Here is a 21464-nt window from a genome sequence, read left to right as displayed (position 1 = left end):
GGAGATGATACCACTTCTGGGAAAGGTGGAGGATGAAATTTGACCGTTGATCGGATGCGAGTGAATTTGGGCCCTTGGATTGGAGTCAGAAAAGAAAGGAAAAGAAAAGCCAGAGGAGGATAAAACGGGTTATTGGATCACCAAGAAAGGAATAAATTTATAGTTTTTTTGCTCCCCAAGATGACAAAGGATAGTAAATAGGGTTGAAAAATAATCAAAAACTCAATACAAGAATCATACTCAATTTGATTTGACGAGAGTTCATTCTAATTTGGTTCGCCAACAAGTCATTGAAGAGCTCGATAAATTTCAAATTCAATAAAAGATTCGTTTAAGTTTGATTCAACAAATAAATAAATTAAATTTGAAAATTTCAAACTCATTAAAATAATTAAACTTGAATATTAGGATGTTCGATTTGATTAGACTCATTTACACTTATAATAGTAAAAAAAAAAAAAGGGTTAAAGTGGAAAGTATTTGAAGTAAATTTAAAGATTGCATTTTCAGGAAATTCTAATACCAAAATGATACCTCCTAAAAACTCGTGCACCTTTCAAATAAGAATGCAACCAAGTTGAGTCAAATCAAATTTTGACTTAATTGAGTCGAGTTTCAATTCAATTTTACCAAATTTAAAACTTGAGCTCTCGTTTGAGTTCGATGAGCTTTCAATGTAAAATTTGAGTTCGAACTCGAGTTTAAAAAATAAAAAATAATTATTTTATTTTTAAAAAAGAATAAAATAGTAATTTTTCTTAACAAATAATAAAATTTAGGTTATATATATAATTTCACTATTAAATAAAAATTATATGGATTAATCTTTTCTATACTAACAATGTATATACTATAGCATTGAATGAATGACAATTGTGCAAAATTTGAATTTGAAATTCAACTTTTGCACACATGTCATGAATCCAACGATGATAGTGTATATATTATCAGTGTATATAAAATTTACTCAAATTATATATATATAAACTAAGTATCTTTGAGTTCTGATAGGGTATAATTTGTTAGTAATTTTATTATTTATTTCCCCTTTTATCCCTGATAAATATTGTGTTAATTGCTGATATTTACTCATATTTGGTATCTGGACTTAATTTCAGGAATGAAGCAGAAAACTACCAAAAAGGAGGGACTTTATGGAGAATATGGAGACTTCTAAGGGCTTCAATCCTTGGGCCCTTGGATTGGTGGGGACCACAAAGCTATAAGTCATTTGGGCTTTTCAAAGAAAGCTATGGAAAAGAGACTTGGGAGAAGAAGTACTTTGGAGGCTTTGTCCACATGTGTGGGGACCACCTAGATAGCTTTAGTCTATCTTTCTTTTGTCTCTTAAATAGGGATAACGTAGGAAGGAAGACATCTCTAGTTTTAGTTTATCTTTTAGTTTAGTTTTTAGCCTAGTCTTTAGTTTTTCTTTTCTTCTCCTGACTGGCCTCTGACACACGCCAGGTGTTCGACAATATTCCCCAACGGGAAAAACACCTTTTATTCCTTACTTCCTAATAGAAAACGCAATGCCTTTGCAATTTATTAATTCGTGTGGTGATTTAATTATGCGGCGTGGCTAAGCCTTCCATCTAGTCAAGGGTCAACTCGACGGCGCAGTCCCGAAAATCTGTGAGATCTAATTAGTTTTCACGTGTTCCTTTATTTATTAATATTTGCACGTTGTGTGCTTGAATTTTCATGGGATTATTTTATTAATTGGATGTCAAGGGCCCGATGTTCAATGTGATTTATTAATCTCGTGCTAATTTAGTCAATTAAATCCGTAATTGTTTGATTGATTAATATTAGTGGCAACTGGTGTGTTTACACATTAGGGGAACATGCGATCTAATTTAAATAACCCTCGTAGCGTGTTATTGATTAGGGCTAGGTTTTTCTAGTTATTAATGCAATTGGAAAATTACTTCCTATGGTCGTACCTAGGAGTATTTGCTGATTAGGGGTAATCAACGGTCGTACCTTGGTTATCAATAATTTAAGGAAAAATTGGTCGTCAGACTATAACTAGCCTATTAATACATTAAGTGAACATCTCTTGCATCAATGATCGGATGATTGAACTGCGCCTGAGTAGTTGTATCCTTGACTAGAATTTATTTATTCCTGATTAAATTCCTGCTATACTTGTGCTAGTTATTTATTCATTTTAGTCAAAATTGTTTAATTGTTTTTAGTTTCATTCCGGTGAAATCCCCCCTAATCAATTGGATTTTAAAAGAGACAGATATCTCCAGTCCCTGAGGAGACGACCCTACTTGCCACTGTCTACTATTCAGTAATTTCTGCCAACTAATTAATTCTGGTATATCGGGTTAAGCAAACTCTTCGGGAACAGGGTGAATCAAGTAACCCATTGCACACCTAGAGTCCCTGCTCCAGTACTTAGGATTAATTATTGACTGCTTTTAGTGGTAGATAGGTTCTATATTTATTATTATTATTGCACAGGTTCGGCACCTGTCAATTTTTGGCGCCGTTGCCGGGGACTGGCGTTATAATTTGTTTCTTTTTAAATTCATTTTTGTTCTAATTTTCTGGTATTTTTCTAGTGTATGCCTCGGTCTTCTCGTACAGGTGATTTGATTTTTGACTCTGAAGTAGAGAAGACCGCGCGTAGAACGAGAAAGGAAACCAGACAGCTCAGAGAGAAGCACTCCAGTGCTACATCTCAGAGACCTGAGTCAGGAGTTGAACCAACAGATTCATTTGGTAACACTTCGAGTGACTCGGAGCAAGAAGAAATCCCCATGGCTAATGCACAAGCATTAAGGGAGTTGGCTGCCCCTAATTTAAATCAGCAGCCTTTGTGCATTACTTTCCCGAGTTTGAGTGAAAACACTTCATTTGAGTTAAAATCTGGCCTGATTTCTCTTTTACCCTCTTTTCATGGTTTACCAGGTGAGGAGCCGTATAAGCATCTGCAGGAGTTTGATGTCGTGTGCAACAGTATGAAGCCCCCGGACATTACAGAAGAGCAGATAAAAATGAGGGCATTTCCCTTCTCCTTGAAAGATTCTGCGAAGGATTGGCTGTACTACCTGTCACCAGGTAGCATCACCACGTGGGACCAATTAAAGAAAAAATTTTTAGATAAATATTTTCCTGTATCCAGGGCTGCGAGTCTAAGGAAAGAAATTTGCGGGATCAAGCAGCACCCAGGGGAGTCACTCTATGAGTATTGGGAACGGTTCAAGAAGTTGTGCAGAATGTGCCCCCAACACCAAATAAGTGAGCAGTTGCTCATATAGTATTTTTATGAGGGGCTCCTTTTTAGAGACATGAGCATAATTGATGCTGCAAGTGGAGGGGCACTGGTGAACAAAACCCCTCAGGAAGCACGGGAGTTAATAGAGGGGATGGCAGAGAATTCACAACAATTCGGTACGAGAGAGGATGTTCCAATACGCAGGGTGAATGAGGTAGAGACACCCTCCATGCAGCAGCAGCTAACTGAGTTGACCGCGTTTGTTAGGCAACAGGCTGTGAGAAATGCATCACAAGCCAGGGTATGCGGGATTTGCACTGGTATAGGTCACTCTGCAGATATGTGCCCAATGATTCAGGAAGAAACTGCAGAACATGTGAACATGGCTGATCACGCGCCCGCGCCAAGGAAGCAGTACGACCCTTACTCAAGCACCTACAACCCCGGGTGGAGAGATCATCCCAACCTCAGTTATGGAGGGAATAGGCAACCCAACTTTACACCGAACAGGCAGTCTAACTTTGTGCCAAATAAGCCACCAGGGTACCAGCAACAATACCAACCCCGACCACCTCCGCCCCCAAGCTCTGGTCCATCTTTGGAGGAGATGATGAAACAAATGATGACAACCATGGCGTAAAATCAGCAAAGGACGGAGGCAACCATTATGCAAAATCAGCAAAGGACGGACTCCGAAATGCAGGATATAAGGAGTCAGATAAGTAAAATGGCCACAACAATCAACCGTTTGGAGTCCCAAGTAAATGGAAGATTGCCATCCCAACCTGAACTGAACCTGAAGAACGTAAGCGCAATGACTTTAAGGAGCGTGAAGGAAATTCAGGGGCCTGAACCTATGATCCCTAAGGATAAGGATGAGGAAAAGATCGAAAATGAACTTGAGAGGGAGGACAGCAATGGTGCAGATCTAAAGGTACTTCCAGACCCAGTAATTACAGTTAAAACTAATCCCCCTCCATTTCCTTGCAGGTTGAAAAAATCGAAGAAGCAGGACAAGGAGAAAGAGATCCTGGAGGTGTTTCGCAAGGTAGAAATCAATATCCCCCTACTAGACGCCATCAAGCAAGTGCCGAAGTATGCAAAATTTCTGAGGGACCTATGTGTCAATCGAAGGAGGCTGAGGGGAGATGAAAGAGTTATTGTTGGGGAGAATGTGTCAGCAGTTCTCCAAAGAAAGCTACCACCAAAGTGTGGGGATCCAGGTAGGTTTACTGTCCCATGCAAGATAGGTAATACTCTGATTAGAAATACCTTGCTGGATTTAGGAGCATCGATCAACGTAATGCCAAAATCTATGTATGCTTCTCTGAATCTCGGTCCATTAAAAGAAACCGAGATAATAATTCAATTAGCTGACCGAACAAATGCATACCCTGATGGGTTGGTCGAGGATGTGCTGGTTAAAGTTAATAAATTGATATTCCCGGCTGACTTTTATGTACTTGACATGGATGATGATCATTCCCCTGACCCCTCACCTTTGCTACTAGGTAGACCCTTTTTGAGCACAGCACAGACAAAAATTGACGTTAATAAGGGTACATTGTCCATGGAATTTGATGGAGAACTAGTCCACTTTAATATTTTCGATACAATGAAACATCCTGTTAACTCTCACCCTGTGTTTGCTATTCATGCTATTAATCCCTCTGTGCAAGAATTTTCTGAGTTTGCTTGTAGGGATAAATTCAAACTTACTGAGAACAAGTATAAGGGGATGAAAGCACTGTATGAGGTGAAAAGGAGTAGAAAATTAAGAAAGAAGGCTGCACTCAAAGGCTATTTGGATCCTGGGGGAGGGCCACCGATTTCCAGGAAAATTGAGTTACACCCAGATTGAAGAGTGGTGTTCAATGTCTAGCCAAAGACATTAAAGAAAGGCGCTACTTGGGAGGCAACCCAAGACTATTTGTTTCAGTTTTTATACATTTTTGAAGTTTTAGTTAAGTGTTAATGTCAATTAATAGGTTGATGGTTGGTGATAGGAAATTGGCAGTTAGACGTGCCCACGGCAGGTGGTCACGCCTGAGGGAAAGAAATTTTCGTTCATGATCTGCGGACTCCATGGCAGTTAGACGTGCCCACGCCAGGTGGTCACGCCTGAGGGAAAGAAATTTTCGTTCAGGATCTGCGGACTCCATGGCAGTTAGACGTGCCCACGCCAGGTGGTCACGCCCGAGGGGAAGAAATTTTCGTGCAGGTTCTGAGGACTCTATAGCAGTTAGACGTGACCACGCCTAAGACAGGAGTTCTTTGTTTACACAAAAAAAAAAAAAAAAATTTTCTTTTTTTTTTTCTTCTTTTCTTTCTTTTTCCTTCTTTTCTTTCTTTTTCTTTCTTTCTTCTTCTTCCTTCTTCTTTTCTTCCTCCTCTGCTCCCTCCCTGTTGCCCGAATCCCCTTGGCCGCCGCCCACTCGCGCCGCATCTCCACCTCCACCGCGCGCCACCATCTTCCTCGACCGGACCGCGCGACCGCCGCCAGCTCTCTCCGCCATCGGATCTGCTCAACGGCCGCGCGCCCTCGCCCATCGCGCATCAGCTCCTCTGTGCCAGCCGCCATCTCGTGCGAAGTTCGCAGCAGCCGCCGCCCGCAGCTCACGGCAGCCGACGGCCGAGCACCTCGCACCGCCGTCAATGGCCCACGGGCGCGACACAGGTGCCGCGCTCCCTCGCGTGACAGTCGCCTCTGTCCGCCGCTCACCCACCTCACCAGCCTCCGCTCCACCAGCAGCCCCAAGGCTCTTCGCCAGCACCAGCCCCAGCCCGCGCGCGCGAGCTCAGCCTAGGCGCGATCCATCCGCGCGCCTCGCCAGCAGCCGCCATCCCCAGGGCGCGTGGCCGTCACGCGCATTCTCTCCACTCCGTTGGCCGCCCCTGCTCTCTTCACTGTCATCCACTGCCTACTCCAAACCTCCGGTGAATTCTTTCTTTAATTTTCTGTCACTAAGTAGCTGAGGCCAGATTACTAGCTTTTATTAGCTGATGCCAGATTTTAATTTCTTAGCTGAGGCCAGACATTTTTGTGGTTGATTTGAGTGCTGTGATATCATCTGTGGTTGGTTGACGACTATTTGTCCAATTTTGGGGTAGAATCTGAAGTAATTGGGGAAATTTTTGTTGTTTCCATGTTTAATTGGTTTTTGGGTGAAGATTTTATTATTTATCAATTTAATTGATTTCTGGGTTGTTTAGTTTCTATTTGTGCAATTGTTGGTGTCTGGAGCTGTGTTTGGGGACCCCTTGCTCTGTTGACTAGCTACTGCTCCATTTTACCCAGTTTTACCTTGTCTTTGCCATCTTTCCTGATATCCAATGACCAAACCAAAAACTAAAGGCAAGAACCTGGACACTCGTATGGATCGGGTGGAGCGTCAGATGGGCGGGATGGCCCAACATTTAGCGCAGTATCTCCATCACGTGGGCTTCCGCCCGCCTTTCCCTCCGCAGCCGTGATTCATTACTGCCCTCCTCCGTTTTAAGGGAAGTGTCGTTGCCCCGATAACTCTGATTTGGTATTTCTTTGCTTACATTGAGGGCAATGTAAGGTTCAGGTGTGGGGGAGGGTTAATTACGCTTTAGCTGTGTTTCTAGTTGTCTGAGTAAATTTTTCCTTGCCTTAGTAGCTCCTTTCTCTAAACTGTGATGAATGCAATTGAGATATGAGTACGAGTAGTGTAAGTTCATACCATTGGGTGCTCTATTTTCCTCGATGATGAATTGATTGATGAATATGCTGAATTTGGCATGAATTTGACCACTTATGCGGTTTTTGGGCCTAATTTTTCGTTTGTGAGTGGTTATTGCACATGGTTTGTCATTCTAGAACTTGCTCGGTTATGCATGTCAAGGCTGCATTTATATGAGTTTAATGCGTTGAAATGATAGGGCACCTAGGAATGAGCCATCTTTGGACTTTCTTAAAACCGACCCTTGGATTGTTTACTACCATTAGGGAGCCAAGTTGAGCCTTAACCCCTATTCTTTGCTTGAGACCCCAGCTTTTAGCCGTGAAACCTCTTTTTAGACTTTCTTTCTGAACCTCGTGTGAAGAAGTGCTTTGATTTCATTATACAAAATTTTGGAATAGTATCTGAGAGGCATTGCCTATTAAAAAAAAAAAAAAAAAGGTGGAAAGAAGGCAAAATGTAAGAAAGCATCGAGTAAAGTTGATTCTTATGGTGCTGGTTGGGAGTTGTAGAAAAAAAAGAAAAGGAAAAAAAGAGAAGAAAAATATAGAAAAAAAAAGAGGAGAAAAGAAAAGTCGAAGGTTGCGGCAAGTGCTAATTTACTTCACTTGTGTAATGGTTGAGATGCCTTGAAGTTCCCAATGTGCAAGAATTTGTGTAATGAATTTCTGAGCACTCTCTTTATACTTTTACACCCTTTTGACTCCTTTTTATCCTACCCTCTCACCCGAGCCCCATTACAACCTTGCAAAGTCCCTTGATTGCTGCATTTAAATTCATGAGTAAGTGGTGGAGATATGATATATGAGCAAACTTATGGTAGTGTCATTCTATTGCGTTGATTTGAGAGCCACCTTATATACATTTCAAATACACTTTGGAGTGAATGAGTGCACTTTGAACTGTGAGCATTGTTGATTTGATATATTTTGATTTCGATGAAGTTATTGGGGAATTTGGAGTGCCGTTTTTGGTATGAACTGCTGTGAATTACTTCGTATCCTGATTGTACTTCTGAGATAATTATGCTTGAGGGCAAGCATGATTCAGGTGTGGGGAGAATTGATAGGGTATAATTTGTTAGTAATTTTATTATTTATTTCCCCTTTTATCCCTGATAAATATTGTGTTAATTGCTGATATTTACTCATATTTGGTATCTGGACTTAATTTCAGGAATGAAGCAGAAAACTGCCAAAAAGGAGGGACTTTATGGAGAATATGGAGACTTCTAAGGGCTTCAATCCTTGGGCCCTTGGATTGGTGGGGACCACAAAGCTATAAGTCATTTGGGCTTTTCAAAGAAAGCTACGGAAAAGAGACTTGGGAGAAGAAGTACTTTGGAGGCTTTGTCCACATGTGTGGGGACCACCTAGATAGCTTTAGTCTATCTTTCTTTTGTCTCTTAAATAGGGATAACGTAGGAAGGAAGACATCTCTAGTTTTAGTTTATCTTTTAGTTTAGTTTTTAGCCTAGTCTTTAGTTTTTCTTTTCTTCTCCTGACTGGCCTCTGACACACGCCAGGTGTTCGACAATATTCCCCAACGGGAAAAACACCTTTTATTCCTTGCTTCCTAATAGAAAACGCAATGCCTTTGCAATTTATTAATTCGTGTGGTGATTTAATTATGCGGCGTGGCTAAGCCTTCCATCTAGTCAAGGGTCAACTCGACGGCGCAGTCCCGAAAATCTGTGAGATCTAATTAGTTTTCACGTGTTCCTTTATTTATTAATATTTGCACGTTGTGTGCTTGAATTTTCATGGGATTATTTTATTAATTGGATGTCAAGGGCCCGATGTTCAATGTGATTTATTAATCTCGTGCTAATTTAGTCAATTAAATCCGTAATTGTTTGATTGATTAATATTAGTGGCAACTGGTGTGTTTACACATTAGGGGAACATGCGATCTAATTTAAATAACCCTCGTAGCGTGTTATTGATTAGGGCTAGGTTTTTCTAGTTATTAATGCAATTGGAAAATTACTTCCTATGGTCGTACCTAGGAGTATTTGCTGATTAGGGGTAATCAACGGTCGTACCTTGGTTATCAATAATTTAAGGAAAAATTGGTCGTCAGACTATAACTAGCCTATTAATACATTAAGTGAACATCTCTTGCATCAATGATCGGATGATTGAACTGCGCCTGAGTAGTTGTATCCTTGACTAGAATTTATTTATTCCTGATTAAATTCCTGCTATACTTGTGCTAGTTATTTATTCATTTTAGTCAAAATTGTTTAATTGTTTTTAGTTTCATTCCGGTGAAATCCCCCCTAATCAATTGGATTTTAAAAGAGACAGATATCTCCAGTCCCTGAGGAGACGACCCTACTTGCCACTGTCTACTATTCAGTAATTTCTGCCAACTAATTAATTCTGGTATATCGGGTTAAGCAAACTCTTCGGGAACAGGGTGAATCAAGTAACCCATTGCACACCTAGAGTCCCTGCTCCAGTACTTAGGATTAATTATTGACTGCTTTTAGTGGTAGATAGGTTCTATATTTATTATTATTATTGCACAGGTTCGGCACCTGTCAATTTTTCTTTGAGTTCCAGTACGAACTCGAGTTCGATTTGATTAGCTCGAACTCGATATTGATCGAAATAAAATCAAATTTTGACTCGAGTTGCTCGCGATCGACTCACAAACAATTCGACTCGTGTGTAGCCCTACTTTCAGAATCATAGGACCTTGATGATCCAATGCTTTAAAGGAAATTACAAACCAATAGCTATATGTCTCAAGAACGGTCTTTCACGTAGTAAAGGATTTTTGCTCGACAAAATGGTTAACCATTGGCCACAGAAATTTTGAAAAATGTCAGACTTTATCAAACAAGTTGCGAGTTTCAAAGTGGACTAAAAGCGGTGACCGAAGAAGAGAGGACAAGAATATGAAAGCACACAATTGTCTCGTAACTTTGTTTTCTCATTAAAAGTGACAAAAGAACCGATCTGAAGCCCCAGGCAACCAACAATTTGCGTGGAAAATAAAATTCAAGTTGCTTTTGAAATTTTGATTTATGATTTGTGATTTGAATTTGATTCTCTTGAATGAACATGGCATGATGAAAGATGACAACACAAACCAGAAAGGTTTTTAATTGAACACAAAAACTTATTAGTTACTTGCAATGTACTAATACAACGTAGAAAATCAATGGTCCTTGATCCAAAGCTCGCAAGTTGCAACGGGACAGGAACTGAAATGTTCTTTTACATAGCCTTCGACGAACTAACAAATGGTCTTAATTTGTCAAACTATTGCTTCTTCCAAGATAAAATCGAAAATATAGTCTGCAACAAAGTGAGTAGCAGCAGAAGAGAGGCAGCAATAATCGAAATTATTCCCCAAGGACTGTTGCAATAATTTCTCCTTAACTTAGCCCACCATCGGTTCATACGTCTGTCACAATGGATGTTCACTCTACTGAATATCTCAGCGTAATGGAAATTTCTACTTGGCCCAACTATGCAGACAATCATTTTGTTAAACATTTCAGAGATGACTTCACTCTCACCAACAAAGTTCTGAATGATTCCATGGTGGGAGAGTTTTGTTACATCCTTTTCAGACTTGATGAGGCAACCCAAGAATGTCACATAGTCTGTCACAATGTTGATTCGATCATCCCCACAATATTGCTCATAGGCAACCAGGTTCCGGAGGAAAGATTCTGTTCTCTCTTCGATGGCTAATGTGGGGATTCGCAGAGTTCCATTTTCAAATTCTATGTCAAATATGTCCTCTTGAGCAATTTTCTCTAACTTGATTCCAGCCTCTGAAAGTTCCATGGAACAGCGGATCAACGCCATATCTCCTGTGCCGCTTGTCATTTCTTTAACAGGCTTGAGTTTTGATGTAGACCAATTTTTGTGTATCAAGTCAAGCAAATGTTTGATGTTGTCCTGTGGATTTCCATTTTCGCGTGCTGTCGCGTGACCTGGTAAAAGATCACTAAAAAAGTTCAAGGCAAGATCGATCAATCCACTTTCTTGGTCTGGAAGCTCAATTGTTTCATACAATTTACAAAGAATGAAGAAGGGAAGCTGATTCTCAAATAACATTAAATCGCGCTGTAAACTGTTCAGAATCCACTCCAACCTGAAAGCAGGATCAGTTTTATCTATCAAATCCTTTTGCTTGAACTTAAGCAGCAATTGTATGATAAAGCAGCCATCTAACACCATCATTTCTACAAACTCATCTGATGAAAGGGCTATAGGCTCTGCATAGCACTTTCGTGCTTTTTCCTCCAATGGCTTCACTGCAGCAACACATGTTGCCACCTTCTCAATCTTTTCACCAAGCAATGATTTTAGATAAACCAACTTGTGCTCCTCCATACCTGAGAGATCAGGTTTTCCACGATGATATGGTCCAATCGCTATGATCTCGGGTTCATAAGCTTTCTCATTTACCTTCCGCAACTGGCTATGTATTCTAAAGATGTTGCATCCTAACTCTGAGGCAATGACACATTTCAGCTTTTCTTGAATGGTGATGGAGACATCTGCACTTCTACCGAGCTGCATGTTTACTTCAGAAAAACGCCGCGGTCAGTGGAACCAACAAAAGATGCATGTTGTTGATAGACATTGATTCAATAGCTAGCAAACATCCAAAAGGCGACAGTGAAGGCATGTGATGACAGGACAGAGCACTGGCTTAATAACTCTTGGATTTAAAGTACTGGTCGAAATTGCTTAGGCCATGACTAACTAAACTCAGTAGTTAGTTCAAGGCAAAAGAGAAAGAAATATGAATGTGTTACTCTTTTAGCATGATAGAAGGATAAGAGTCTTCAATCTTCATATGGATTTCATGATTAGCCTAGTATATATGGTGAAGACAAATTGAAGTTTGAGATAGTTTACCATTCAGTGATGGAATAGATTTGGAGCAGACTTGTGGTTGGAAAGGAATGTACCAAAAAAAAAAAATTTGTGTTGGGATAGTTCATCTCTTTGCCGATGTCTAACTACAAAGAGGCAACAATTGCATTGTTAGTTTGATGTCTGGCGTTCAGCCTACAAGGCTTGGCAAAGTGCCTCCTAATTATATCTCCCCAACCCCGCCGGTAGAACTAAGCTAATTCCTTTTTGGGCTGTTAAAACGGACTAAATTATCTCTTTCCCTTTACCATATTGATTCACTATTCCTTTATTTCCTGAGTTGCCAGAGGTTTCCTGTTTGGCAAATTTAGCTCTCAAACAATTTCATTGGTGCCCACTTTGACCCAATTCTACTTATAGCAGAAGATCCACAAGTTATGCTAAAACAAGGAGACTACAGTTCAACAGAATCAATAACACGCTTCACTTATCATTGACTGATTACAGATAGAGCTGGGCTGAATCAAGTCTAAGAGTCAAGTACTTCACTTTGGCTTTGATATATAGAGTTTGGAGCTCGATGAGGCTAATCAGAGTAACTAATCAAGTACTGCTTCGGCCTGTTAACTATTATTATCCTTGTATAAAATCATGAATCAAGCATTTTTATAAATGAACGATCATGCTTCAAATCAAAAGATCACCAATTCTTGAGATGGATAAGTTAGACTAGCTAATTTGGCTACTACTATGGTTAAACCAGAAGCGATTCCTAACTGATGAAACACTTGGGTTAAAAGACATTTAGCACATATAATAGGGTAAAAATACAGAAGAAGAGGTTAATTCAAGTGAAGATGCTGTATCACAGATGGTTGCAAAAATGCAGCAGAATTGGAGCAGAAACTGAGAAGACAAGAATTTCACCTCAGGAAGAAGGAGACTAGAAAAGCGCCGGGGTCTGATGTTTGAAGTTGAATTCCAAGAATGTTCGTCGACCCCTCCTCTCCAATAATATCTATCAGGGGATAAGAAACTTCACAGCACATAAAGACATTGGCTACAGTGTCTAATCAGAAAATGATGCGAGAAAAGAGGGACCGGAGCTAGCAGCGCAATTGAAACTCCGACAGCTGCACTTGAGACCTTTTCAGTTTTCACCAGCTTGGCGCTTCGCTAGAGCTTGACCAGGGATATTTCGGTCTCCTGACTAATGTCCTCACCAACTAAGTCGACTCGTGTGAAAGGTAGACAATTGTAATACAAGAGCAATTACTACGTAAATAACTTGCTTGTGCACTTTCTTGGAACCAGCAGTTTGAGTTTCTTGGAACCAGCAGTTTGGTGCAAAAATGCCCTAAATACTGTGCTTTGAGGTACATAGCATGCCACTTTGAAAAAAGGGTAAATTTCACTTTACCCCCTCATGATTTAGTGCTTTTCTACTTAATTCTTATAGTTTCAAAAATTATACATAACCCCCTCATAATTTTGATTAGAGTGCCAAAGTGACAGAATATTCATTCATAACGGAACTTTAAAAATGTCGAAATTACCCTTATAAATATATAACACACTCGACCCGTATGATTTTTATATTCTACCATATAATCCCTCTTATGGTTTAATACTTTACCATACAACCACCTTGTGGTTTTCAAATTATACACATAACCTCCCTTAGTTAATAAAAAATTTCAACTTTACATAAGAGTATTTTTGACATTTTAGTTGACTACGTTATGAATAATTATTTCCGTCACTTTGACAATTTAATCTAAATCATGAGAGAGTTATGTAAAAAAATTATTAAACCACAGGGGATAAAATGGAATTTGCCCTAAAAAATGCAAATATGTCGATGCTCTATGCTGAAAAAAGTATTTTTTTGGCTCATTAATTTCGATTCTCATCCTCACTAAAACCCAATTTGAATTCCCACTTCCTGTTGCCATTGTTTCAAATGGGGTGAAAATTAAAAAAAAAAAAAACAAAAAGAAAGGAAGAAAGAGAAGTAATTATCACTATATTAGAGAGACTAAATAGCCCACATTGATTTACAGCAGTATATTTGTTGAAGAAAAAAGTTTTACGGCAGTATAAAACATTTTTTATATATAACATTTTTTAGCGTTTACTTAAAGGTAAGTTGAGTCAATGATTTGTTCTTTTCTTGCTTCACTGTGTGCACCTAACAATCCAAATTAGAGACACAAAAATAATAATAGTGTACCTATAAATTAAGGTTAGAAATGTATATTATTAACACAGCAAGGGAGGGCCGTCGTCGTGGACAATGACTCAACTGTAAACAATAATATCAGGGGTTAGTTAAGAAGCGGAGAGACAGATTCCAATTTGCAAGAAAATTTTGGCCTTGTCCAAGTTCATAGTGGCTGAGAGTTGTCTTGGTCTTCTTCTCCTCGTCAACGCAGAAAAATTAAATAAGGCTGTGGACTGCAACAATTAGGAGGAACCTTCTCCTCAGTCCTCACCACATTGAATTGAAAAGCAAGAACGGTTGAGGGTTGAAGGAGCACTAGACTCCAGAGTGCAAGTAAAAATATCAAGCAAAATCAGAACTTTCAAGTTCTAAGTTTATCATGTATCAAACAACAAACCAGCAAAAATCAACCGATGAAAAAAGACCCCTGGAGGTTGACCATGAAGAGCAGCAGGATAAAGGTCTGCAAACTATGAACTGAAGTCTTTGTTTGTCAATAACTTTCAAGTTTGTTTCATGATTTTGGCTCACCAGCTCGTTATTTTTTTTCCAACTAATTATGCCTTTGCTTTTGCCTCGTCTAGTACAAGAAACTACGTGTCAGCACGCATTTTTCAGGCGCCCTCCCGGAGGACATCCTCTATTGTTTCGGAGAAATCCCAGTGGAACAACACATCAGGTTCAAGAACTTGTACATTTTGCTCGATTTGATGCCTTCGATAGTTGATCAAGAAACATGTTTAACAGACATGCTTTTAGCTTTTAAGAACTGGATGCAAAGTACTATTGTAGTTTTATATCTTCTCCGTTTTCACAGACATATGCTTAGAAATGACTTCTGTAGTTTTTTTTCCAGGTTCCTAACCCTGAAGATGGATCAGCTCCAAGAGTTTTGCCTGCGAATTCTACATCTTCCAAGGCTGAAACCAGAACTTCGGCCGTAAGTTGATCCTTTATGTGTGTTCATTGTTACAAAGAATATGTGATATATACTGATTAAACTTCTGGGATTTATGGTGTTATGATTGTATGGTTCATTTTTCTTGTTTCCATTTTTTTCCCACTTCGTGGGTATCCTGTGCTTCTGTCGGCTTTTCTGGAACTACATGCTGGAATTATTATACGTAGCAGTTTTAAATCAAAGTGTTATAGCCCCGAAAATTCAAACTAACATTGTGGCTGTGAGCGAATCCATTATTTGTATGATCTTGATTTAACTTCATAAATTGTAGGTGCCGTTTTACTATTCTTACACATGATAATACCTTCAGTAATTTTTTTGGGCAATACCTTCAGTAATTTTCATCGATAACATGGGTAGTATTCCCTCAGTGCCAAAAGTTTGGTCACATTTTGGAAATACGGCTTTTTATTAATAGTGTTTTAATTGTGATGTCTGGATTTTTTTTTTTTTTCAATTTTACTCCTTAAAATTCAAATTTTAAATTTAAATGTAACATGCATTTGATCAAGAGCAAGGACAATATTGAAAAAAAAAAGATCAAAAAGAGTTCTGACTTTCTTCTAATCATGACAAATATTTTAGCACATTCCAAAATAAAAAATATGATAAAAATTTTGGAACAGACGAAGTATTTTACTGTTCTTTTAAGCGCATAGTAGTATTTTGTATAGTATATCATCATTCGTGTCATCATAATTGTAGCATACATTCATGCATGCAAAAATATACATCTAGCCCTCAATCAACTTCATGCATCTTTTCTTTGAGTTGTTGTCAATTGTCCTCTATCTTTTATTTTTGACCAAAACAAAAAAATGTCCTCTATACAGATACAGAAAATGATATATAATTAAATTGGCCCTACATCCATTTTGGATCAAGATGTCTTTATTACTGTGGGGTGCTTGCCTGCCTGCCTGCCAAAAAAAATGAAAAATGTATCAGTCGTAAAGCTTTATAGAAAACGATATATGTTTGAATTGGCTCTATGAATTAACATCAAATACAAATGATTTATGAAACCCATCTTTTCTCTCTGCAGATTGGGGATCTCTTATTCTCTACTTTCGAAATAGAAAGTGCAGAAAAAATGAATTCGAATATCAACCTGTGTTCATTTGATACTTAAAACAAATTAGTTTGAGTTTGAGTTTACAGAATATATCAGTAATTTTGAAAACAGGATAACGGACGGGCTTGATTCAATTTGTTAAGCAATTAAGCAGTAGATCAATTAATTCATAGTTTTCTAGTAATACCCTCTTGTTATATTCTCAAGGTCAATCTAATATTACAAGAGCCAAATGTTACAATGGCAATATTTTAGTGACCTTCTGCATAATTGACCTCAAAATAAGAAGAGATTCTATAGTCTTTTTTGGATATTATATCCACAAAGTGAAATCTACTGGTAAATGATGAAATAACTGTTGTTGACCTTCCGAGGAAGCTTTGGTCTAGTGATTAAAATTAAAACTCTAGATTTTAGAGATTTTAAATTCTAATTTCCCATTCTCCATCTTCGCTTCTTAATTTATTTTTGCTCTCAACTAATAAAAACGTATATATTTTTTGGTCAAAAAAATTCATTTTTTAGGTTACTTCAATCACTATTTTGGCGAAAGAAAAAATTTAGTAGTCTAAAAATGAATTTGAGGTAGTTTATTTACCATTCAAACCACTGCTCTAAAGAAAATATGAAAATAAAAAAAAATGAAAAAACGAAAAATACCACAAGGGAATATACCTAAGGGAAAATATTATGCATGGAGATAAATGCCCCAAAGCTTAATAGAGGTATAGAAACTTGGCTGCTAAAATAAACGAAATGACTGCAAACTTAGAAGTTTAGTGACTTTATTTGAAATTTTTTCTGTGAGGGCAGCTAACAATTAAACTCTTTCAAACTCTTTCTCTTACATATGCAACTTACTGATTAATGTTTCTTGAAGTTGTACATATATAGACAGGACGTGTCTTTAGGACTACACTTGTATAAATTATATAGGATTGCATGGAAAAAATTCGTGCATGAAATTATTGACTTTTGTCTCGTACTTTCCAAGAAAAGCAGAAACGTGGGATTAATTCAACTAATTATTGATCTTCTTTTTGTTTCTTTTCTTGCTTTATCTCAAAAGGTTACATCTGAAGCACCAACAACAGAAGATGCTGAGGTCAATAACTCAAATGTGAGAACTGGACAAAAGAATTTGAAGGTTGTAACTACAACACCAGCAGCTGAGAATGCTACGCCTGATAGCTCAAATGTGGGATCTGGTGGACGAGTATTTTTTTTTCCTTATAATTAACCCAAGAATTTTTTTTCTTCTAATTTTCCCCCAAAAAAAACCAAAAATATGATGATTCCATTCAGTTTTCAATTTTCTTTTTTATTTTTGAAGGTTGGAATTACAGCACCAACAATTGAAGATGTTGCTGCCCAGAACACAAATGTGAGAATTAGACCCCTTCGAGAAAAATATTGGTCTCATATTTACGAGTAAATTACAAATTAACACTTTATCAAATAACCCTTTTATGGTTTCTCTCAAGTTATATATCACTTTTTCATGTTTTGCATTAAAATGTCAAAGTCATGAAATTGTCATTAGCAACAGAGCAAACTGAAATGTCAAGAGTATCCCAATGCTAAGAAGTCTAGATAAACAGTGTATAAACTAAGAAGTCTAGATACTTTTTTCTTTTTTTTTGTCGTAATGGCACATCTAACCTAACCTAATCTACTCTTACTCCTAGGGGAGGAATCTACTCTAAGGGAATCGACTCTAAGGAGTGGGCCAATTGATTCTAGATACTTGAATTTTAAATTTTTGCACATATATCATCCATCTACATCCCTGATGCATATATTACTAGGAAACATTGATATGTAATTAAAAACATATGGTGATTCAATTCAATGTTTGATTTTCTTTGTTTGAAAGGTTAAGACTGAAGCTACACCGAAAACTGAAGATGTTGCGGCCAATAACTCAAATGTGAGGCTTAGACAATCATCGTCTTTGTGAACAATAATATTGATTTTAAATTCACTCAACCACTTTCTAATTTTTCCAAATAACAGAAAAATATTATGATTCAACTCAATATTTGTTGATGTATTCGTTTTTTTTCCCCTTTTTTGGCAGGTTGGAACCCAAACACTAGCAACTGAAAATGCTACGCTTGATAGCTCAAATGTGAGACCTAGACCACCAATATCATCAAGGAGAACTCTTTTTTTTTTTTTTAAATGCTTAAGATTGATGGATTTTTTCCTCTTACTTCTCCAAATAAGATGAAAATATGATGAATGAAATCAACAGTTATTCCTTATTTTGCAGGTTGTCGTTGAAAAATCAATAGTTGAAGAGGGTGCCCCAGATAACCCAAATGTGAGATGAAAACTGGACCTCTAATTTTCACAACCTTTTCAGATGAAACCTGTTATGCATATAATTAATTCATTTCTTTCCTAAATTTCTCCAAATATTAGAAACACAGTGTGAATTAACTTCTTGTTTTTTTTTTTTTTTTTTAAGGTTGAAACTGGAGTACCAGCAAGTGAAGAAGTTGTGCCCAATAACCCAAATATGAGACGGAGACATTCAGGAAGAGTCACCGGTATGTACTAATTTCAAGTTTAATTTAGTTTAATTTTTAGACGAAAGATTTATGGAATAAATTGATAAGATACACCAACGATTAGAAATTAATGTAATAAGAACTGCATTTTTAAGAAGGGAATTAGAAAAAGGAAAAGATATAAGATTCACATATATTCAACTTTTTCCTAATTGAGAAGATTACAAGCTTTACTTAATTATCTACATTAATTAAGAATATTGATCTATATATTCCACTTTCTGTTTTTCTATTAAATGAAAGGACTAAAAAAAAAACTCTCATAATAAAAAAGCGCACGAAAGTTTTGTTTTTCCACATAAGGAAAAAGCAAAACAGGAGGTTTATATAAGTGGAGTGTATAAATCATTTCTTTCAGTTTAATATATATAAATATATATATATCTCTCTCTCCCTCCAAGCAAACTGTAAAACTTATTTTTAAGATGAACAGTGAAGATTTACAAGAGAAACAATCTTAAATATGTATTCAACGAAAACTTGATTTAGTGGTTAAAGTTGAGATTTCAGGAATTAAAAGTCCTCCCCTCTTCTTAAGTCCACTCTTCCCTACTGAAAAAGAATTTTTTTAAAAAAATCTTAAATGCATAAAAGTAGCCTATACCATTTACAAAGTCTCAAAAGCTAACTAAAACATGTACCAGCAGAGCAGACAAACCCCATTCTAAAGCCAACTTCCAAGTTTCATGAGTTTTTGGAATCTTGCCCTAAGCTATTACCGTACGCTGAACCTCATCAGCAATTTTCTGCAAAATACCAAATATGATAAACCATAACAGAAGATACAAGACTTTTGAACTGATGCACGAAGGAGTTAGCAGACCAATCATGAGCCAGCAGCCAACATAATTCTTCATCTTAAGAATGTGTTCCTTTGAGAGTTATAGAGTTAAAAAACCAAATCGTGGACGCTTTGATGTTAATTACCAGTGAAACAAATTTTTAGTTATGTAATATCTACAGCAAAAAGCCCTTCTTCTCTTGGGGAGAAATGTTAGGGAGGAAAATTCTGAGAAAATCCAGTAAAGAGACTCAATATATAAATCAAGAATTCAACAAGATATTTATCAACACTTGTGTCCTACGTACATAAATGTATATCTTCATAACATCGACTGCATTTGGATGGTTATTTTTTAAGGTATTTGTAAAACAAAAAATATTCTGGCAATTTCTGTGCTGAACGTATGCATGTGATAAAAGAAAAGTGGTTGGACGTATGCATGTTTTAAACTGCAAGAGAAAGTGCATAAATATGAAGTAGAAGTAATATTTTGTTTTCCATGTGAAGTACTAGAGAACAGTGAAAAAAGACAAAAGTAAGGTAAAATTTGCAAGTTAGTCTTGGACTAATTTCGAAAAAAAATTAACCAACTAGTATTACATCAAGCAGTAAAACCCTTGTTATTTTATTAGTTTTTTAGGCCGACCAGTAAAAACTTAAACCTTGAGGGAGCACAGTTTAAATTCCAAATAGTTGACGAGCAAGGTAACTTTCTTCCCTGATCATTTCATGTGCATATATTAAACCAACCAACGGATGTTCAGAAGTTTATTCACATAATCTTTTACTCAGTCATCTTACCTTTCATGTTAAAGCAGATGAAAAATGCAACACAACTGATGTTGATGAATTCTTACATGACTTGTTCATCTTTGCTACAGATGAGAGCAGTCAAAATTTTGATACTGAAGGATCGACGGATGACATTACCAGCACGTTAACAAAAATGCTTTACGAAAAAGTTTCCCGTGAGAATAATGCTGGAAAGACGGAGGAAAAAGAGGTCAAAGGCAAGTCCCACTCCCAGAGTGCGTCCGTTAAGTGGTAAAGACTAGCAGAACCTAACTGATCTCTTCTTCTACAGTAGTACTATCTTTTCCTTCATAACCATTTTGTGTCAAACTGTTCGTCTTCCAATAGAAATTGATAGGACAATCTAGAATATAACAATAAATGATGCATAAATTGAAGAGAAAAATGCAATTTTGGTATCCAAATTTTGACACACGAGCAATTTTATTTCCTAAACTTTAGACAAAAGCAAATCTGGTACCCAATCTTTGAACTTTTGAGCACAAGCATTTATAACCTTTGATGGATTTTTTTCAAATTGCAATAGGAAAGAGTCACATTTTCGCCAACTATTATATAAAAAGATACTAACAAAAAAAAAAGTTAAATTTAGTCCTTAAACTAAGTACTTAGTGTTAGAAGAATACTTTACATTTTTTTGACATGTTTTATACAATAGTTGTCGGATATGTGACTATCACATAACTTTTTTCGGTTACAATTTTGGAAAAAATTGTTAAATGTGCTCAAAAGTTGAAAAATTGGGTACCATATTTGTTTTTTGTCCAAAGTTTGGGAACTAAAACTGCTCATATATCAAAGTTTGGATATTAAAACTACATTTTTCTCTAAACTGAGAGATCAACCAGAAAAACAAACTTAATGAAACATCAAGATTGGGTATTTGGATAGATACACACAAAAAGGAAGTTTTAAGAAAGTATTAGTGCAAAATATGATTGGGTTATGACGGAGAAGATACAGACTAAGCTTACCATTTTTATTTCCAGTTGGTTTTGCTTTTGCTACGCGGAGGAATAAGAAAGAATACCATTGCCCGTTGCAATTTGGAGGAATTGTTGGTTTTCAGTTCCAAGACTCTTTTTCTCACTCAAGATTTTGTGGGTTTTTGATCAAATTCATTGGAGCTTTATTTGTTTTTATGAAATCTTTAACTTGTTTGAAAATGCTACATTTCTCTGTTTTTCGGTGTTAATACAGTGCAATGATTTACCTATATATGTAGTTATTTCCTTTTTACGTTCA

At 37.1% G+C, this 21464-nt stretch overlaps 3 protein-coding genes across 4 annotated transcripts; 2 read left to right on the top strand and 1 right to left on the bottom strand.

Annotated features, from left to right (window-relative positions):
• The first annotated feature begins 3929 nt into the window (after window positions 1–3929).
• Window positions 3930–5093, top strand: LOC113737264 (uncharacterized). The gene has a single exon (XM_027264515.1). It carries the CDS (start codon window positions 3930–3932, stop codon window positions 5091–5093), a length of 1164 nt encoding a protein of 387 aa, XP_027120316.1.
• A 4933-nt stretch (window positions 5094–10026) lies between these two features.
• Window positions 10027–13024, bottom strand: LOC113736820 (UPF0481 protein At3g47200). The gene is made up of 2 exons (XM_027263987.2): window positions 12714–13024; window positions 10027–11491 (listed from the first exon to the last, which is right to left on the bottom strand). The coding sequence occupies exon 2, from the start codon at window positions 11484–11486 to the stop codon at window positions 10212–10214; it is 1275 nt and encodes a 424-aa protein (XP_027119788.1). The 5' UTR covers window positions 11487–11491; window positions 12714–13024; the 3' UTR covers window positions 10027–10211.
• Window positions 13025–14199: 1175 nt separating this feature from the next.
• On the top strand, window positions 14200–21464 carry LOC113736821 (uncharacterized). Of its 2 annotated transcripts, none has more exons than XM_027263989.2 (11): window positions 14200–14471; window positions 14595–14689; window positions 14867–14950; window positions 17116–17244; window positions 17380–17430; window positions 17923–17976; window positions 18127–18177; window positions 18322–18372; window positions 18520–18601; window positions 20288–20450; window positions 21209–21464. In XM_027263989.2, the coding sequence occupies exons 1-11, from the start codon at window positions 14390–14392 to the stop codon at window positions 21237–21239; spliced, it is 873 nt and encodes a 290-aa protein (XP_027119790.1). In that variant the 5' UTR covers window positions 14200–14389; the 3' UTR covers window positions 21240–21464. The 2 variants fall into 2 exon arrangements, with proteins under 2 accessions (XP_027119790.1, XP_027119789.1); XM_027263988.2 differs by having other exon boundaries at window positions 17116–17262.

The sequence above is a fragment of the Coffea arabica genome, chromosome 3e (genome assembly GCF_036785885.1).
Source record: "Coffea arabica cultivar ET-39 chromosome 3e, Coffea Arabica ET-39 HiFi, whole genome shotgun sequence".
Taxonomy (NCBI): Eukaryota; Viridiplantae; Streptophyta; class Magnoliopsida; order Gentianales; family Rubiaceae; genus Coffea; species Coffea arabica.
This window is presented reverse-complemented; position numbering and strand designations above follow the sequence as displayed.

Bases quoted from the DNA above. Each gene is read 5' to 3' on its own strand.
- LOC113737264 (XM_027264515.1), top strand. From the start codon at position 3,930: ATGCAGGATATAAGGAGTCAGATAAGTAAAATGGCCACAACAATCAAC.
- LOC113736820 (XM_027263987.2), bottom strand. From the start codon at position 11,486: ATGCAGCTCGGTAGAAGTGCAGATGTCTCCATCACCATTCAAGAAAAG.
- LOC113736821 (XM_027263988.2), top strand. From the start codon at position 14,390: ATGTATCAAACAACAAACCAGCAAAAATCAACCGATGAAAAAAGACCC. The intron at 14,951-17,115 runs GTAAGTTGATCC...TTATCTCAAAAG, and splicing joins CTGAAACCAGAACTTCGGCC to GTTACATCTGAAGCACCAAC. The intron at 20,451-21,208 runs GTAAAGACTAGC...TTTTATTTCCAG, and splicing joins CAGAGTGCGTCCGTTAAGTG to TTGGTTTTGCTTTTGCTACG.